Source organism: Lycium ferocissimum, chromosome 3 (assembly GCF_029784015.1).
Source record: "Lycium ferocissimum isolate CSIRO_LF1 chromosome 3, AGI_CSIRO_Lferr_CH_V1, whole genome shotgun sequence".
In the NCBI taxonomy this organism is placed as follows: domain Eukaryota; kingdom Viridiplantae; phylum Streptophyta; class Magnoliopsida; order Solanales; family Solanaceae; genus Lycium; species Lycium ferocissimum.
Genome location: NC_081344.1, coordinates 71,636,557 through 71,651,634, shown reverse-complemented (window position 1 = coordinate 71,651,634; position 15,078 = coordinate 71,636,557). Strand labels below are relative to the sequence as shown.

Sequence of the window (15,078 nt, the reverse complement as noted above, 5' to 3'; positions counted from 1 at the left end):
CTATTTAACAAATGTTTAGAAGAAAATTTGAATGTTTAGGTATTTCCAACAAAAATGAACAAGATTTGTCAAAGATATTCGGTGATCATCTGAAAGTTGCAACGCAATAATCGGAAGCATGAAGATTATCAACATGAGAAAGGGCCAAATAAGAATTCGTAAATTATGAGAAGATATGTTTGTTGAATCATTTCACCAAATATCTTAATTAATTTGATCCCCTAAAGCATTCAACATTTAGTGGTCCCAAAAACTCTGTATCCTATTTGTGATATACTCCCTCTGTCTCAATTTTTGTGACACTTTTTCCTTTTTAGTCAGTCCCAAATCTATATTTAGTAACAATTTAATTTTAAAATGCCCATTTTACCCTTAATGAGATATTTATAGCCACACAAATATCTATGACTTATTTTAGACAACAAGTTTCAAAGTCTTCATTTGACACAAATACTCAATTGAAGCATCTGCAATAAACTCATTTTTGTGCTTTTTTGCTAATTTACCATCAAGAAACAGAGAAAGATGAGCATCTTTTACGTCAGGACAACCACAAGCTTAAATTTTTTTTTATGACATGGGAACCCGCAGCCGCTACCCTTTGGGTGCGCACGAGCAGAAACTTGACTCTATGCAATAACCGCAAACCACAAGCTTAAATTTGTAGGGGAAATTATTGTTGGTATCAACAGCTAGTTCTGGACTCTTCCTTATGGTCTTTCACCAAAAATTCCTGCTTTATAGGACTCATAACCAACTAACATCATAGCTTACAGAAAGGCAAAAGAATGAAAGGCTATTGAAACAAAGAAATCATACAGCAATTCAGACACCTTATGCCAGATATCACATACTTGAACCCCAAAATAGCAGAACCTATATGATTACCTCCAATACAATTCGAACACTTACTTTCCAGAAGAGGCATTCGACACAGAATAATTGGAAGCAATGATATTACCAAAATCTTGACTTTATCCTTAAGTGCATGCAGTAAGGAAGATCATATTAAAAAATCTCCTCAATCCTGAATTAGTTGCAGGCAGCTATATGAATCCTTTAAACTTTTCCAAACAATTTTAATGGAGCTCCGCTATGTGAATCATCTAGATAGTAACACGATGGACCTCTCTATGACATTCATCCTCTATAAAAACATATAGCCATGTTTTCGGTGGAACCGATCTTTCATGTTATATTATATATTCTCTATAACAACATCTCGTTATAGCAGCCAAAAGGTGTCCTGACAAACGACGCCGTTATAGAGAGGTTTGACTGTATATTCCTCTATTAGACTATCTTTAATCTCCGTTCAACTTAACCTCCCCTCCTTTATCCAAGTTGAAATTAATTTGCAGAGCTGAAATTAGCGGAGTTAAGGAAAGGAGAGAAGGATGCTGGAAGAAACCTGAAATCTGCAAATATAGTAATCATCCCCGAGGACAGCACGCATAGATTCAATAGGCTTTCTCTTGGGGTTCCTGGGTTGGAAGACAACACTCATATTAACCAGTGCCTTGATCCTGTCAGGTCGCAAAAGGCATACGTGCCAAGCTATAATAGCACCCCAATCATGTCCAACAAGAAACACCTAATTCATAGAGGCAAATAAAAAATTTAAGTAGGAAATGCATGTCAATCTATGTAAATATGTATTTACAAAAAGTGTTAAGTTCTATGCACTGATTTTCAGAAAATATTTACAATCAGGTCACTTATAACTTAGTCACGGGTAAATTTCAAAGAGAGCGGAAGATAACGAAAAGGAGACAAGGTCCTAATTGAAAATAACACAAACTACCATTCCATCTATCATATCCTGTTGGAGTTCGATCTTGATGGGGATATCATAACTATTCTACCTGGTAGAGTGCCTATATGACTCGTGAAGAGTAACAGAGAGTTTGAGGCCTTATTTTTGGGACATCTAGAAAAGCCATCCTGTTCAAGAAGCCCCTACTTATACCCCTGCTTTCTTGTGACGGTTCCCAGGACATTTTCTTGCAATTTTTCTCCCAATATCTTTAACAAATATTGTTTTCCCATTAAAGGAAGAATATTATTTTGATGTATGTGATAGCATCCAATTCCATGTATTTGCTATATCTATTTGTTCTAGTCAATCTTAATTACTCTTATTTTCTTATAGTTTGAACTACTTTATCAATTTATCGTTATCATTTTTTTCTCTCTAATCCATCTACTTCTTTCCTATAAAATCATTTGTACACACTCACTTGAGGTGGCAAATAGAGCGAATCATATTTGAAGATGAATTATCGCCAAGGTATTCGTCGCTCAAGCGAATGTGGAAGCAAACACCGTGAAAAAGCCGTATGCATCAAAGAAATGGAAAGGCTCTCCTTCTTACTTAGGATAAGCATTTTTTTCCAAAGTAATAAGCATTAATTAGCATTAATTGACAACCTAACAAAAAAGCTAACTAACCTACTATACCAGGTTAACTATATAACTTAAATACATAACAAAAATCACAAAACTCTGTCTCTAAATTCTAAATTGCGCTGTAATTACTCGAACTATACGGATATGCTTATAGAACTCTTAAAAAAGAAACTTTATTTGTACAATACTGCAAATAGCCTATTTGGCCAAGTTAAAAATGTAGCTTATATTTTTTAAAGTACTTTTTGTCCAAAGTGTATTTAGAAAAAGTAGCTTGTGCTTGGCTAATTAATTCCAAAACGACTTTAGTTAATATTTGTACTTTATGCCATTTACATAGAAATTTTTGTGCTGTATGTTCTCCATGGTTGCCTTATTTTCTTTTTTATGGATTAATTAGCATTAAAATTGATAACTTAGGCAAAATGCTAACCTACTATAACAGGTTAACTACATAACTTAATTAATCCTAGATTGCCCTGTAATTACTCAAACCATGTACATATACATTTCTAGAAATCTAAAAAAAAAAAAAAAATTATTTATACACTACTCGCTCCATCTCAAATTATCCGTCATTATTTCTAAAAATGTCTATGTCTTAATTATTTATCATTTAAAATTTCAAGGTAAAATTAATTATTTTTTTCCTATTTAACCCCTTAGTAGTGATTGTTATTGAAGACTACAAAAGCCTCAATTACTAGTAAATGACACATATAACATATCCAGTGTAATCCCACAACTAATCAGCCGCCTTAGACCAATTCCGCCACAAATTATGAGGAGATGGCACATAAATAGATTAAATATTCAATGAAAATGGAATATATTCTAAGACATAAACAAGGATAACATAGTCAAAAATATCTCCTAACTACTCCTCCGTCCCAATTTAAGTGTCTTAGCTTGACTGGACACAAAATTTAAGTAATAAAACGAGACTTTTGAATCTTGTTGCTCTAAATTAAAGATAAGTATAATTTATTAAAATATTCTTTGAATAGTCAACTTACTAAATATACAAAGATGCAGACAGATAAAAAGTAAAATAAGACACTTAAATTAGGACGAATGAAATATTACTCTATTTATGTTTCAAGAACAATTAATAGTAAGGGTAAAATGGGACGAATGAAATATTCTCCAAAGCTAAATGGTGCACTTGGTTGGGTACTGAGTTATTTACCCAAAGAAACATGGATCAATTCCCATTTTTCTTTCTCCCTCTTTTAGTGGTGCACCCATGTTATAATCCTAGATACGCCTCTGGAAACCATGACACAAAGGATCTTCTTTACAAGAGATTCGATTTGAAGGTCTTATATGTTCAATATTGGAATAATTTCAGAGGTTTTTCTTGACTCTGTCGTTGACTTCTTGACTCTATCGTGTCAACAAACTATTCGAAATACTTCGACTATTTTAGAACAGGTGAGAATAAAAAAACAATAATTCGAAGCAGTTCTTTTTGCACCATTTCAGAAACCCAAGAACTCACAAAATTTATTCAAATCGTACTTCAAATAAACTACAACATGTAATCTCTATAATAAGTCTGACCAGCTACAATAAGCTAAAATGGCTTGATAATCTAAAAATTAATTATATTATCAATGTATATAAGTTAAATCCTCGTCAAAATCAACACATTTTACAGAAAATGGCCATGCAAATTAGTTGCTTGACTCTCTATTGCCCCATAAACAATTTACCGCTAATAATCTATTCTTCTCTATGTACTTAAGCTGCCTCTAATTCTTTGTTATATATAGTACCAAGTAACACACTTCATGCACATCCACCATTTAATTTAGAGATCTACAAATCATGGCTAACAATTATCATACTAAGCTTTTCATGGCTCATCTTATGATATTTGTTCTGATATTTGTTCTGTTTTTATCATTTTTTCAATCTTGTGATGCTGACAATCCTCATTTCCTTACCAAAAAAAAAGGTAATCCTCATATCAAGCCTGATTCTCCTTCCACCATTTGCAAATCCACCCCCCATCCTAAGTTCTGTAAATCAATGCTCCCAACAACTGAAAATGCCACTTCCAATAATGTCTATGACTATGGTCGATTTTCTGTTCACAAATCTTTATCTACAACTCGTAAGTTCATTTCTGATGTTCAAAAATACCTTAGAAAATCCAAAAAATTAACAAATCCCGCGATTCGCGCTCTCGAAGATTGTCAATTTTTAGCTGATCTCAACATAGATTATCTCTCAACCACTTTCAAGATCAAATGAAACTTCCAATATTTTGCCAATTGTGGAAGCAGAGGATGTGCAAACTTTGTTAAGTGCCATTTTGACAAATACAAAAACTTGTTTAGATGGTCTCCAAGAAATTACCTCTTTTCCCGGGAGAAATGACATTTTAACCCCTCTAAACAATGACACAAAACTTCATAGTGTTTCTTTAGCTTTGGTCACAAAAGGGTGGGTTCCAAAGAAGAAAAAAGGATCCAAAACTCATTCAATTACTCAAAAGAAGTCAGCTTTCAGAAATGGCCACTTGCCGTTGAAAATGTCTGCAAGAAATAGGGCAATATTTGAAAGAATCAGCAGGAGAAAGCTGCTCCAGCAACAAGATGATGACCAGGTTTTGATGAGTTATATATATACACACACACAATGACAGTATAAAGAATTTTTATATTATCAACATATAATCGGTTATAGCAGATTATTACTTTATTTTTTAAGTTACCATGTTACATTTGACAAGAGTTACACAACAACATTATGCATATACAACTACAAATATTCATCATACGAATATGAACATTGTGGCTAGTACCTTACAATAGCTGCAAAAATCAAAACTCCATGGCTATTTACAATTCCATACTGATTTTTAACCACAAAATTAAATTGGCGAAGCTAATTCCTCGTTTGCTATTGTTGCCAAGTATTCTAATGATAATTACCTAGATATCTACAAATTTACAATAACAACAAATACGCCTCAGTCCCAAAATAATTTTTTTCAATCAATCATCCAACTCTACTGAGTGTCCCAAATAAGTTGGAGTTGGCTATATGAACTTTCGCTGTTACATTTAAGCTCAACTCATGTCATTATGACGCCAAATGGAACATAAGTGAAAATATATTTAAATAAATGTAATAATGCTACTAATAATATTAGAAGTCCTCTAACAAGACTAAAACCTTTTCTCAACTAGTAGATATCACTTATATGGATCTTTTCCTCTCTTGTGCTCTATTTTTAACTAAGTCTGCATTAATTTTAAATTTTGTAGGTTTTTTAGAACAACTTTCTTCTATGCGAGGTCTTCATTGTCCCTTTTTAATACCTTCAATAACTATAATTTCGCACTTACGAGAGAAAAAAAGTCATAGCTAATTATAAATGTTTGCCACACAATTGAAGTTATTATAGCAATACTTTTTAGCACAATAGATTATTTGATGAAACAAAATGTTTTTTATTTGAAACTTTGACACAGGAATATGATGACCATGTTTTGGTGAGTGATGTTGTGATTGTAAACCAAGATGGAAGTGGGAATTTTAGTACTATAAATGAAGCTGTGGCTATTGCTCCAAATATCACTAATGGTACCACTGGCTATTTTCTCATATATATTACTGCTGGTGTGTATGAGGAATATGTCTCAATTGCCAAAAAGAAGAAGTATTTGATGATGATTGGTGATGGTATCAACCAAACCATTATCACAGGCAACCATAGCTACAATGTTGATGGATATACAACATTTAATTCTTCTACTTTTGGTAAGTACCTCCACAACTTGTTAAATTCCGAGCAGTAATCAATTTTGAGTTTAAGTTATATGCCCTGATAGAATAAACAACCAATGATAGCAGATTATACTTGATTTTCTAAGTTACTATATCTAACTTGATAAAGAGAAGTACTCTTTTATATGTCAACTTAACCTGATGGTGTATGGAATTTTTCTTTGTTAGTACACATAACATAAACTCATACAGTGATTACACATACATTTTTATGATATGATAAGCTAGTACGACTCGGTAATTTGGTAATAATACTACTACAACGACAGGGGCGGGGCTAGCTTATCAGTTACTAGATCACGTGAACCTAGTAGCTTTGTTCAAATCCTATATATATGTTTAGAAATTCACTAAATATCTACAAAATATTTGACTGTGAACCCATTATTACTATATATTAACTTGAGGACGCCTAAAAACCCATAAACTTCAAATCCTAGATCCCACCTCTATCCAACGACTTGCTATCATAGATAAAAGATCACTGATAGTATAAAAATCTTTACACTATCAGCGTACATAAATTCATTACCAGCAAGATACAATACAACTCATCAAAAATAGGTGCCTTATTGAAAACGGCCTAGCGAACGAGCTATTTTAACTTAACCAACTGATGTCTAACCTTTTTTCTGCAGCTGTGGTTGGTCAAGGATTTGTTGCAGTTAACATCACATTCAAAAACACAGCTGGACCAATAAAACATCAAGCAGTTGCAGTCCGAAATGGTGCAGATTTATCCACATTCTACAGTTGCAGTTTCCATGGGTACCAAGACACATTATATGTACACTCACTCAGACAATTTTACAGAGAATGTGACATTTATGGCACAGTCGATTTCATATTTGGAAATGCTGCTGCAATTTTCCAAAACTGCAACATATACCCGAAACTCCCGCTAAAAAAACAGTTTAATGCAATCACAGCACAGGGCAGATCAGATCCGAATCAAAACACAGGGATTTCGATCCAAAATTGCACAGTAAAACCAGCAGATGACTTAAAATTCAGCAACGGTAGCACGCAAACGTACCTTGGTAGGCCTTGGAAGGCGTACTCGAGGACTATTTACGCACAAACTTTCATCGATGGATTTGTGAATCTGTTAGGGTGGAGAGAATGGTCAGGGGATTTTGCACTTAATACGAGTTATTATGCAGAGTTTAATAATACAGGGCCGGGTTCTATTACGATTGGCAGAGTCATTTGGCCTGGTTTTCATGTTATTGATGCTGCTGATGCTGCAAATTTCACAGTTTCTGAGTTCTTACTTGGAGATGATTGGTTGCCACGAACTGGAGTGCCATATTTTAGTGGTTTAGTATAAGAGTTTAAGTTATATACATCGTCAGTGTAACAATTGTTTTACAATATCAAGTCACTCAAAGAAGGATATATATTTACATGTAAATGTGGGATTTATAATCTTGAAAATAAGAAGTATTACCCGCTTCAACAAGTTCGTTATCATGAAAATACGATGGAGTACCAGCTACTTCAGGTTCGTAATATTAAAAATACGATTACATGCTACAACAGTTTTGTAATCTTGAAGTAAGACCGATTACTTGCTACAAAGGTTTATAATCTTAAAAATAAGACGAATTAATGCTTTACAATTTGGGAATAGATTCAAACTTATAATTACAAAAATAGTAAATATAGTGATATTTCACATATATTAGAATACAAAAAAAGTTGCCTTTATTCCAAACGCATAAAAAAAAGACTTGAAAAAGAATAAGGGAACAAAGCACCTATGATAAAAATAGCTAGAGACATATCAGCACTTTTAGAAAAAGTCATATATGTAGTCATTAATTTCTTCTGGTTTTTGATGGCTTAAACCTTTGAGATTCTTAGCCTGAAAGCATTGTATTTTTTAAATTATGGATTCAAAATTTAACATTTTCTGAAAGTTTGTTGATCTTTTACATATATATCTATGTCCGTATCAAAATACTCATTTTAGTTGAACCAATAAAGAGACATTTCATCCTATAAAGAGATTGCAGCAGCCTTCATACGCAGCGCAATTCTTAGTTCACGTAAACACCTATACTAAAATATAAAAAGAAAATGACTGGGCAACTCATAGGTCCATAGCTTGATAGTCGTTTAATCCGTCAGTAAAACCTGATTGTCTGAACTTGTTGGCATAGTAGTTGATATCCTCCTCCGATAACCAAGATGTGGTGACCCAACAAGTTGACTACCAGATTTATAAATAGCTACAAGGGATCTGAAATATTTAGGCAATTGTTATCTTGAATCTTATTATTCTCATCGTTTCTTACTACTTTCTTTTCTAGTCTTGTAAGTTAGTTGAGGATTTATTATACACACCAGCTTTATTTTCAACTGTTATTCAGATTGTTTCACAAGATGTCAATGTAATTGGAGTATGAGGTGGACTGCGTGATGTTAAAAATTTCGCGACTAGTCTTACGGTATCAACACAAGCAAACTCCTCTTCTACCTCTCCACATTCATAGGAAAATGATGAAGTAGCACCGGGAAATTCATCAACTTTGTCCAACAGCTAGGTTTTGTTTTTATGATATAACTTTAAAATAAGAACCTTTTCGTTAAATGATAAATTAAAAAGTCATAAAATTTCTATACACCAAGATGGTACCAAAGGATTACAAGTTTCTGGCACTGAGCTTCCAGAATTGTGTTTAAATGAAAAAGCTTTCTGTTAGAAAATCGGAGGAGGCAACGCACTCTCAATCACTCAATTCTCTCTTGAAGACAAGTTAGGCAATGATTCTTCTTTTTGCAGTCAACATGACTTACATAATCAATCATTCTCTTTTAAGAGAAACTAGGAAAATATATTTCCACCAACTTAACTTGCATAAAAGGCTACATTTTTTCTTCTCATGTCATATGACTATAGTACCTAAGTATTTATAGGAATGTTCTAGCATGCACCTAGACTAATACATGCACCTAATTTAATTCTATAAATTCTTTTTATCTTCCTAGTTCATGAACAATTTTCATCTTTCCTAGTTCATGAATAAAACAAAACAATACATGTATCTAAGACTAATACATCAACCTTCATAATTCATGTATCACGAAAATAAAAAATTCTTTTTCTTCTTCCAAGGCAAGGTTCACATTTTAACACTCTCTTGAACCTTGTGGTTGGAATGCACAAAATATTCTTCAACTTCTCAAATCTGGATTTCAACAACTTCCTCCTAAAACACAGTAACAAAGTTGTTTCTTCTTCTTCTTCTTCTTCTTCTTCTTCTTCTTCTTCTTCTTCTTCTTCTTCAAGACCATATTCGTTATGTTATCTCATTATTCTTCAAAAGATCCTCATTTTCTCAGATTCTCTCATCTTCTCAGAAGATGTTTCCTTCTTGAGATTGAGGTTGTCATTTATACTATTTGTGCTTTACAAGGCACATCATCAGTTTCATCAGAACTTACCTCTTCTCCACTGCTCTCCCCTTTTGGAGATTTCTGATCAATAGCATGAGCAGTTCTTTTCTTCATCATTTTCTCAATTATCGTTTTTATTGTAAAAATCTTGTAGATTCTACACCAATAGATAATATTTTAGAAGCGTCCATCTCTTCAGGATTCACTTCTTTAAATTTTCATCAAAGCTAGTGTTGTTAGATTCAACAACATGTTTTTTGTCATGATGATAATCATAATCATCTTCATCTTCTCGGGTTTCACCAAAAGAAACCTTCTCCAACATGAAGATCAATCTCTTGATAGATGAAAGTGATTTCCTTATTCATCTTTCTCATGGAAGCAATATCATCCGTTACCTCTCTACTCAAGACTCTTCATCGTGCAACTACTTCAAACGCAATTGCTTCATCACGTTTGGGCTCTTTTCCCTAAAAAACATCCTTCAAAAATTGTTTAACTTTTGAAATTGTGGTAGTTTCACCTACCAGAATCATTTCTTCAAGCTTGTGCTTCTCTAGCACAGAATTCTCATAACTATAGTAGCTAATCTCATTTATATTCATTCCCTCGATTTTTTTTTTGGAAAATTCGAATTCTCCACAGGTCCTTTAAGACAAGTGACTCTGATACCAACTGTTGGAAAATCGGGAGAGGAAACGCAATACCAATCACTCAAATTCTCATGATGACGAGTGAGGCGACGATTTTTCTTTGTTCCACTCAACTTGACTTACATAATCAATCATTCTCTTTGAAGAAAAGTGGGGAAAATATATTTCCACCAATTTAACTTGCATAAAACGCTATATTTTTGCTTCTCATATCATATGACTATAGTACCTAGGTATTTATAGGAATTTTCTAGCATGCACGTAGAGTAATGGATTTGGCTCCTCTCCATTACACTTTCTCTCCATTTCCTCAAGTGCATCCTTAGATGATTGACACTTGTTTATTTTAGATTTTAAAGGCCTAGATTAAATTAACTTAACTAGCATATTAACCATAGTTAATGAGATAAATTAGGAATGCACTTGTTACACCTCGGTAATTTCGTGACGTTGTGTCGTGAATGGACTAACGTCGGTCAAGGCGGACACGAGACCTTCATGACTACAAGAGGGTGATTGGCAACCTTAATGTATATACGATAAGATTCTTAGGTTATCGGACTTGGCGAAACTAGGCTCGTCATGAAAGTGAAGTATAAGTTACGTTTGGGAAGGATTTCATGGGTGTCGAGCTAAGGAATGTTTAGCAAGGATTTAAGGATGAGTTATAATGTCCGTTAGATCGTTAAGGAGGTGTTGCACGATTACCAAGAAAGTTCCATAAGGATTTGAGGTCGAACGAAGCAACGAGAATGAAATCGGAAAAACTGGGGATTATACGGTCCCATGTACGGACCGTATATCTGGCCGTAGAACCCTTCCAGTGAAGGGTGAAATTTCTGGAGATTCTGAAAGGAACATACGGTCCAATATACAGACCGTATAAATTGTACGGACCGTATATTGTACCGTATATTCCGGGTCGGGTCCGAATTATGTTTTGATATATACACGGTTTCCTCTTTTTTTTCTCATTCTTCACCTTTCCAAACTTCCAAAAACCTCTAGAACTCTCTTCCCAACACCTTAATACATATTCAAGAAGGGGAAAAGCAAAGATTAAACATCAAAAACTGGTAGAATCAAGGGTGTAGATGCTTCCTAAAGGTTGATAGGAGTTGGAAACCTCCTTGGTAGTCAAGTGGAGTTCTTCTCAAGCGGAGTATTTTTATCTAAAGATCATCTTTACGTAATCAAGGTGAGTATTATAATTATTTCATGATAGTAAGGGTGTTGAGTAGTTGAAGAACTGGAATTATAAACAAGTATGAAGTGGTATTCTAGTTATGGTTATGGAGGATTCCGGAAATGAGTTTAGAGATTGAATAATGTTAATTTGAGGGAAATTTGCGTATTATGATATTATGGATGTTATTGTGTTGTTTGGGAGCTGTTTGGTTATATGAGGAAAAGTTATCGAAACAAACGAAATGCTGCCCAATTTTCGTTAGCTTTATCCGCTTTAGTTTAAACGTAAGTATGCCCTCAACAATCTAACCTTCGTACGAACCCTCTTATATGTAGAATTGTAAGTCGGAAGGAGAGCTTTTAGTAGACGTCGTTAAGGAGATACAAAGGTATGTGAGGCTATCCCCCTTCTTCTTCAAAGGCATGACCCCTATATGTTGATTTTGTATATGTTATTCTCTATATTTTTACTCCCAGAAATGCCAAAAGCTTATAATTCCTAAAGAATCTTACAATGGCTCCAATTTGAAAGATTTTCAAGCTTAACATTCTAAATGACTTCCTGACGCAACTGAGTGGGCTATAAAGCATATGGCCACTGCTCGTGTCTAAGTGAGCTATATTACATATGGCCCCAGGCTATAAAGCATATGGCTTCAGCTTACGTCTGAGCTATATTACATATAGCTGTAGGTTACGTCATGGATCACTCAGACACGATCTAATGATGATGATGTCATAATGCACTCGGAGGTTTACGACCTTATGTCACTCCGAGAGGGCGCACTTTTATTTGGGCTCTCATGCATGCTACGTATATTATATATATGCTATAGATGCACAGCCACCTGATCAGCTGGCCTATTATGATATCATCCCGGACGCGGGATGCCCGAACGCGGGCTATATGGGTAATGGATCGGGCCGTACGTTCCACGGCAATATATGGATCGGGTTGCACGTTCCGCAGCAATACATGATATGATATGTTACGCGTATGCATGCATGGCTCCGCCTAAGAGGCAAGCAGTTACGAGCGATCTTTTCATCTTTGTTTTGTCTTCTTGTGCTTCTGTTACTTTATGATATATGCCTTACATACTCAGTACATTGTTCGTACTGACATCCTTTCCTTTTGGATGTTGTGCTCATGCCCACAGGTAGACAGGGAGATGACCCAGCCTCTGGGAGTCGGACCGGCTTGTACCGCAGCACTTCCATGGGACCGGAGGTGCCGTCTTTGATATATTCTTTTGTGTACATATCTGGATATGATGGGGCCCTGTCCCATCGTCATGACCTCAGAGTTTCAGTTAGAGGCTCGTAGATACTTGTATGTGGGTAGCAGTTGTCATATGTCCCTCGATGTATATTCAGTACATTACTCTTTTGCCGCCGAGAGGGCTTATATATGTGGAGATGTGTACATGTTTATGAAGCTTATGTGCATACAGGTTAAGACGATAGTGGTATGAAGTATGGTGCTCGGTATCTAGCTCCGGGTACCCGTTACGGCCCTCTAGACGGGTCGTGACAGCACTCCCTAACGTTAGTAAGAAAATTCTCTTCTCCCTCAAAATTGGCAACGGTTAACATTAATATTACTTTCATTTTATTATCAGTATTCCATTTTATGTCATTTAAATTCGAATACAAATTATTTAGCGGAATTAATCTATGTACAGTCAAACCTCTCTATAACAACATCGTTGGGTTTGAAAATTTTGGTTGTTATACATCTATTACAACATTGACATTTAAAAAATATTTCGCTGTTATAGGCAAAAAAGATATATAAAATCTAATTTTTCATTTTTAATTGCCAAATTCTAAGCTTAATCACACTTTATATAACGAAGGAAAATCTTTTAATGATGAAAATATATATATATTCATATGATATTCTTTGTCATAAAAAGTGTATTAAAGGATAAAGTATTTGGTCAAAATCTCTACACTTATTATTGATAATAATAGATATTCTATTTTTATAAAGATGATCAATTATTATATTACCCAAAAAAAAAAAAATAGTTGTTATATGAGGGGTAATTTTACAAAGAGCATACTGTTATAAGTTGACTGTTGTTGTTATAGGTAAAATGTTGTTATAGAGAAGTAAAATATAACACAAAAATCGGTTTCGAAATTTTTTGGCTATTATAGAGAGGTGTTGTTATATGTGGATGCTGTTATAGAGAGGTCTGACTGTATTCAATTTTAGCTAAACATATCATCTTCTTTTTCTCTCCTCTATACAACTCTTTTGATTACTTTTTTTTTAAAAGGTTATAAGGAACAATTCTTCATATTTTTCTTGAACAGGGCAGACGATTTTTTGTTAATTCTTTTGCTCATAAACCTGAAACACATGAAAATATTTAAAATTAATAAATATCCCTCAAATAACTACTCTCTAATTTAAAAGTACAAAGGCAATTTACAGACAGAAATTTGTGAGAGATAATATTATTCATATTGTTAAATGTAAAGAATATATTACTCTTTCCGTACAAAATCTCATTTATTGAGATGAATTCATCTTATATCTTGATGTAAAAAATATAATAAAAAATAATGATATTAATGGGTTCCAAAATTTAACTCTTAACTATAGTTATGATGCTTGTTAAGTCAATTTAATCTAGGCTATTAAAATCTAAAATAAATAAGTGTCAATCATCTAAGGATGCACTTGTGGGAATGGAGAGAAAGTGTAATGGAGAGGAGCCATCCTAGACTAATACATGCACCAAATTTAATTCTAGAAATTCTTTTAATCTTCCTAGTTCATGAACAATTTTCATCTTTCCGAATTCATGAATAAAACAAAATAATACATGCATCTAAAACTAATACATTAACCTTCATGTATCACGAAAATCAAAAAGTCTTTTTCTTCTTCCAAGGCAAGGTTCACATTTCAACACTTTCATTGTACGCTTTCTGTAATTTAAAAGCTTAATCTCACTCAAGCAATCAATCAATTTGCCCTTTGTAAAGTGATGTTCGGCTTAAAATGCATATATTTAATTATTGTTGCCTCACATTTTAGTATTTTTAATCGTCTTTTGAGTATAAATTATATTGTTTTGTGCTTAATATCATATTTTTTATTATATAAAAATAAAGCGGTGTGAAAATGAAGAGATTTGAAGCAAAATTGAATAAACACGGAAGAAAAAGAGGGAAAAGCAAATATTTAAATAAACAAGGGGTTGTGCGTTGATGACAAGAATAGAAGACCAATATATGTCTGTTTACGTGGCTATTTAATGTGGAAAGTCGCCTTAATGATTGGTGAATTATTGTTTAATGATGGGAGTAAAACTGTGCAAAAGTCAGAATTGAAGGCAATACATTTTGACGTAATAATGAGAGTTTGTTCGGAGCCGCACTTGACTTGGTCCTCGTCCGTGTAGGAGCTGGACGCACTGAACAAATTTTCAGATTCAAACTTCTCCCATTTTGTTTTGGACTCGGTTAATTTATTTAGGCTTTTTCTTATACCTATAAATAGTGCATAAGACAAGGTTTTTACATAACTTTGGATAAACTTGAAATCCGGAGTTCAACTCAGAGGAGATAGCTGCGTGATTACGAGTTACAAGTTTTACCTTCTCTT

The 15,078-nt window shown here is 33.9% G+C and overlaps 1 protein-coding gene and 1 pseudogene across 1 annotated transcript; both read left to right on the top strand.

Moving 5' to 3' along the window:
* Nucleotides 1-4,239: 4,239 nt before the first annotated feature.
* LOC132049073 (probable pectinesterase/pectinesterase inhibitor 41) lies at nt 4,240-5,696 on the top strand (annotated as a pseudogene).
* A 195-nt stretch (nt 5,697-5,891) lies between these two features.
* LOC132050687 (probable pectinesterase/pectinesterase inhibitor 7) lies at nt 5,892-8,107 on the top strand. The gene is made up of 2 exons (XM_059442067.1): nt 5,892-6,183; nt 6,849-8,107. Exons 1-2 carry the CDS (start codon nt 6,090-6,092, stop codon nt 7,538-7,540), a joined length of 786 nt encoding a protein of 261 aa, XP_059298050.1. The 5' UTR covers nt 5,892-6,089; the 3' UTR covers nt 7,541-8,107.
* Nucleotides 8,108-15,078: the final 6,971 nt, after the last annotated feature.

What these genes read in the sequence shown, in the direction of transcription:
- LOC132050687 (XM_059442067.1), top strand. Translation starts at nt 6,090, where the DNA reads ATGATGATTGGTGATGGTATCAACCAAACCATTATCACAGGCAACCAT. An exon ending in ATTTAATTCTTCTACTTTTG is followed by an intron (nt 6,184 to 6,848) that starts GTAAGTACCTCC and finishes TTTTTTCTGCAG; the next exon opens with CTGTGGTTGGTCAAGGATTT.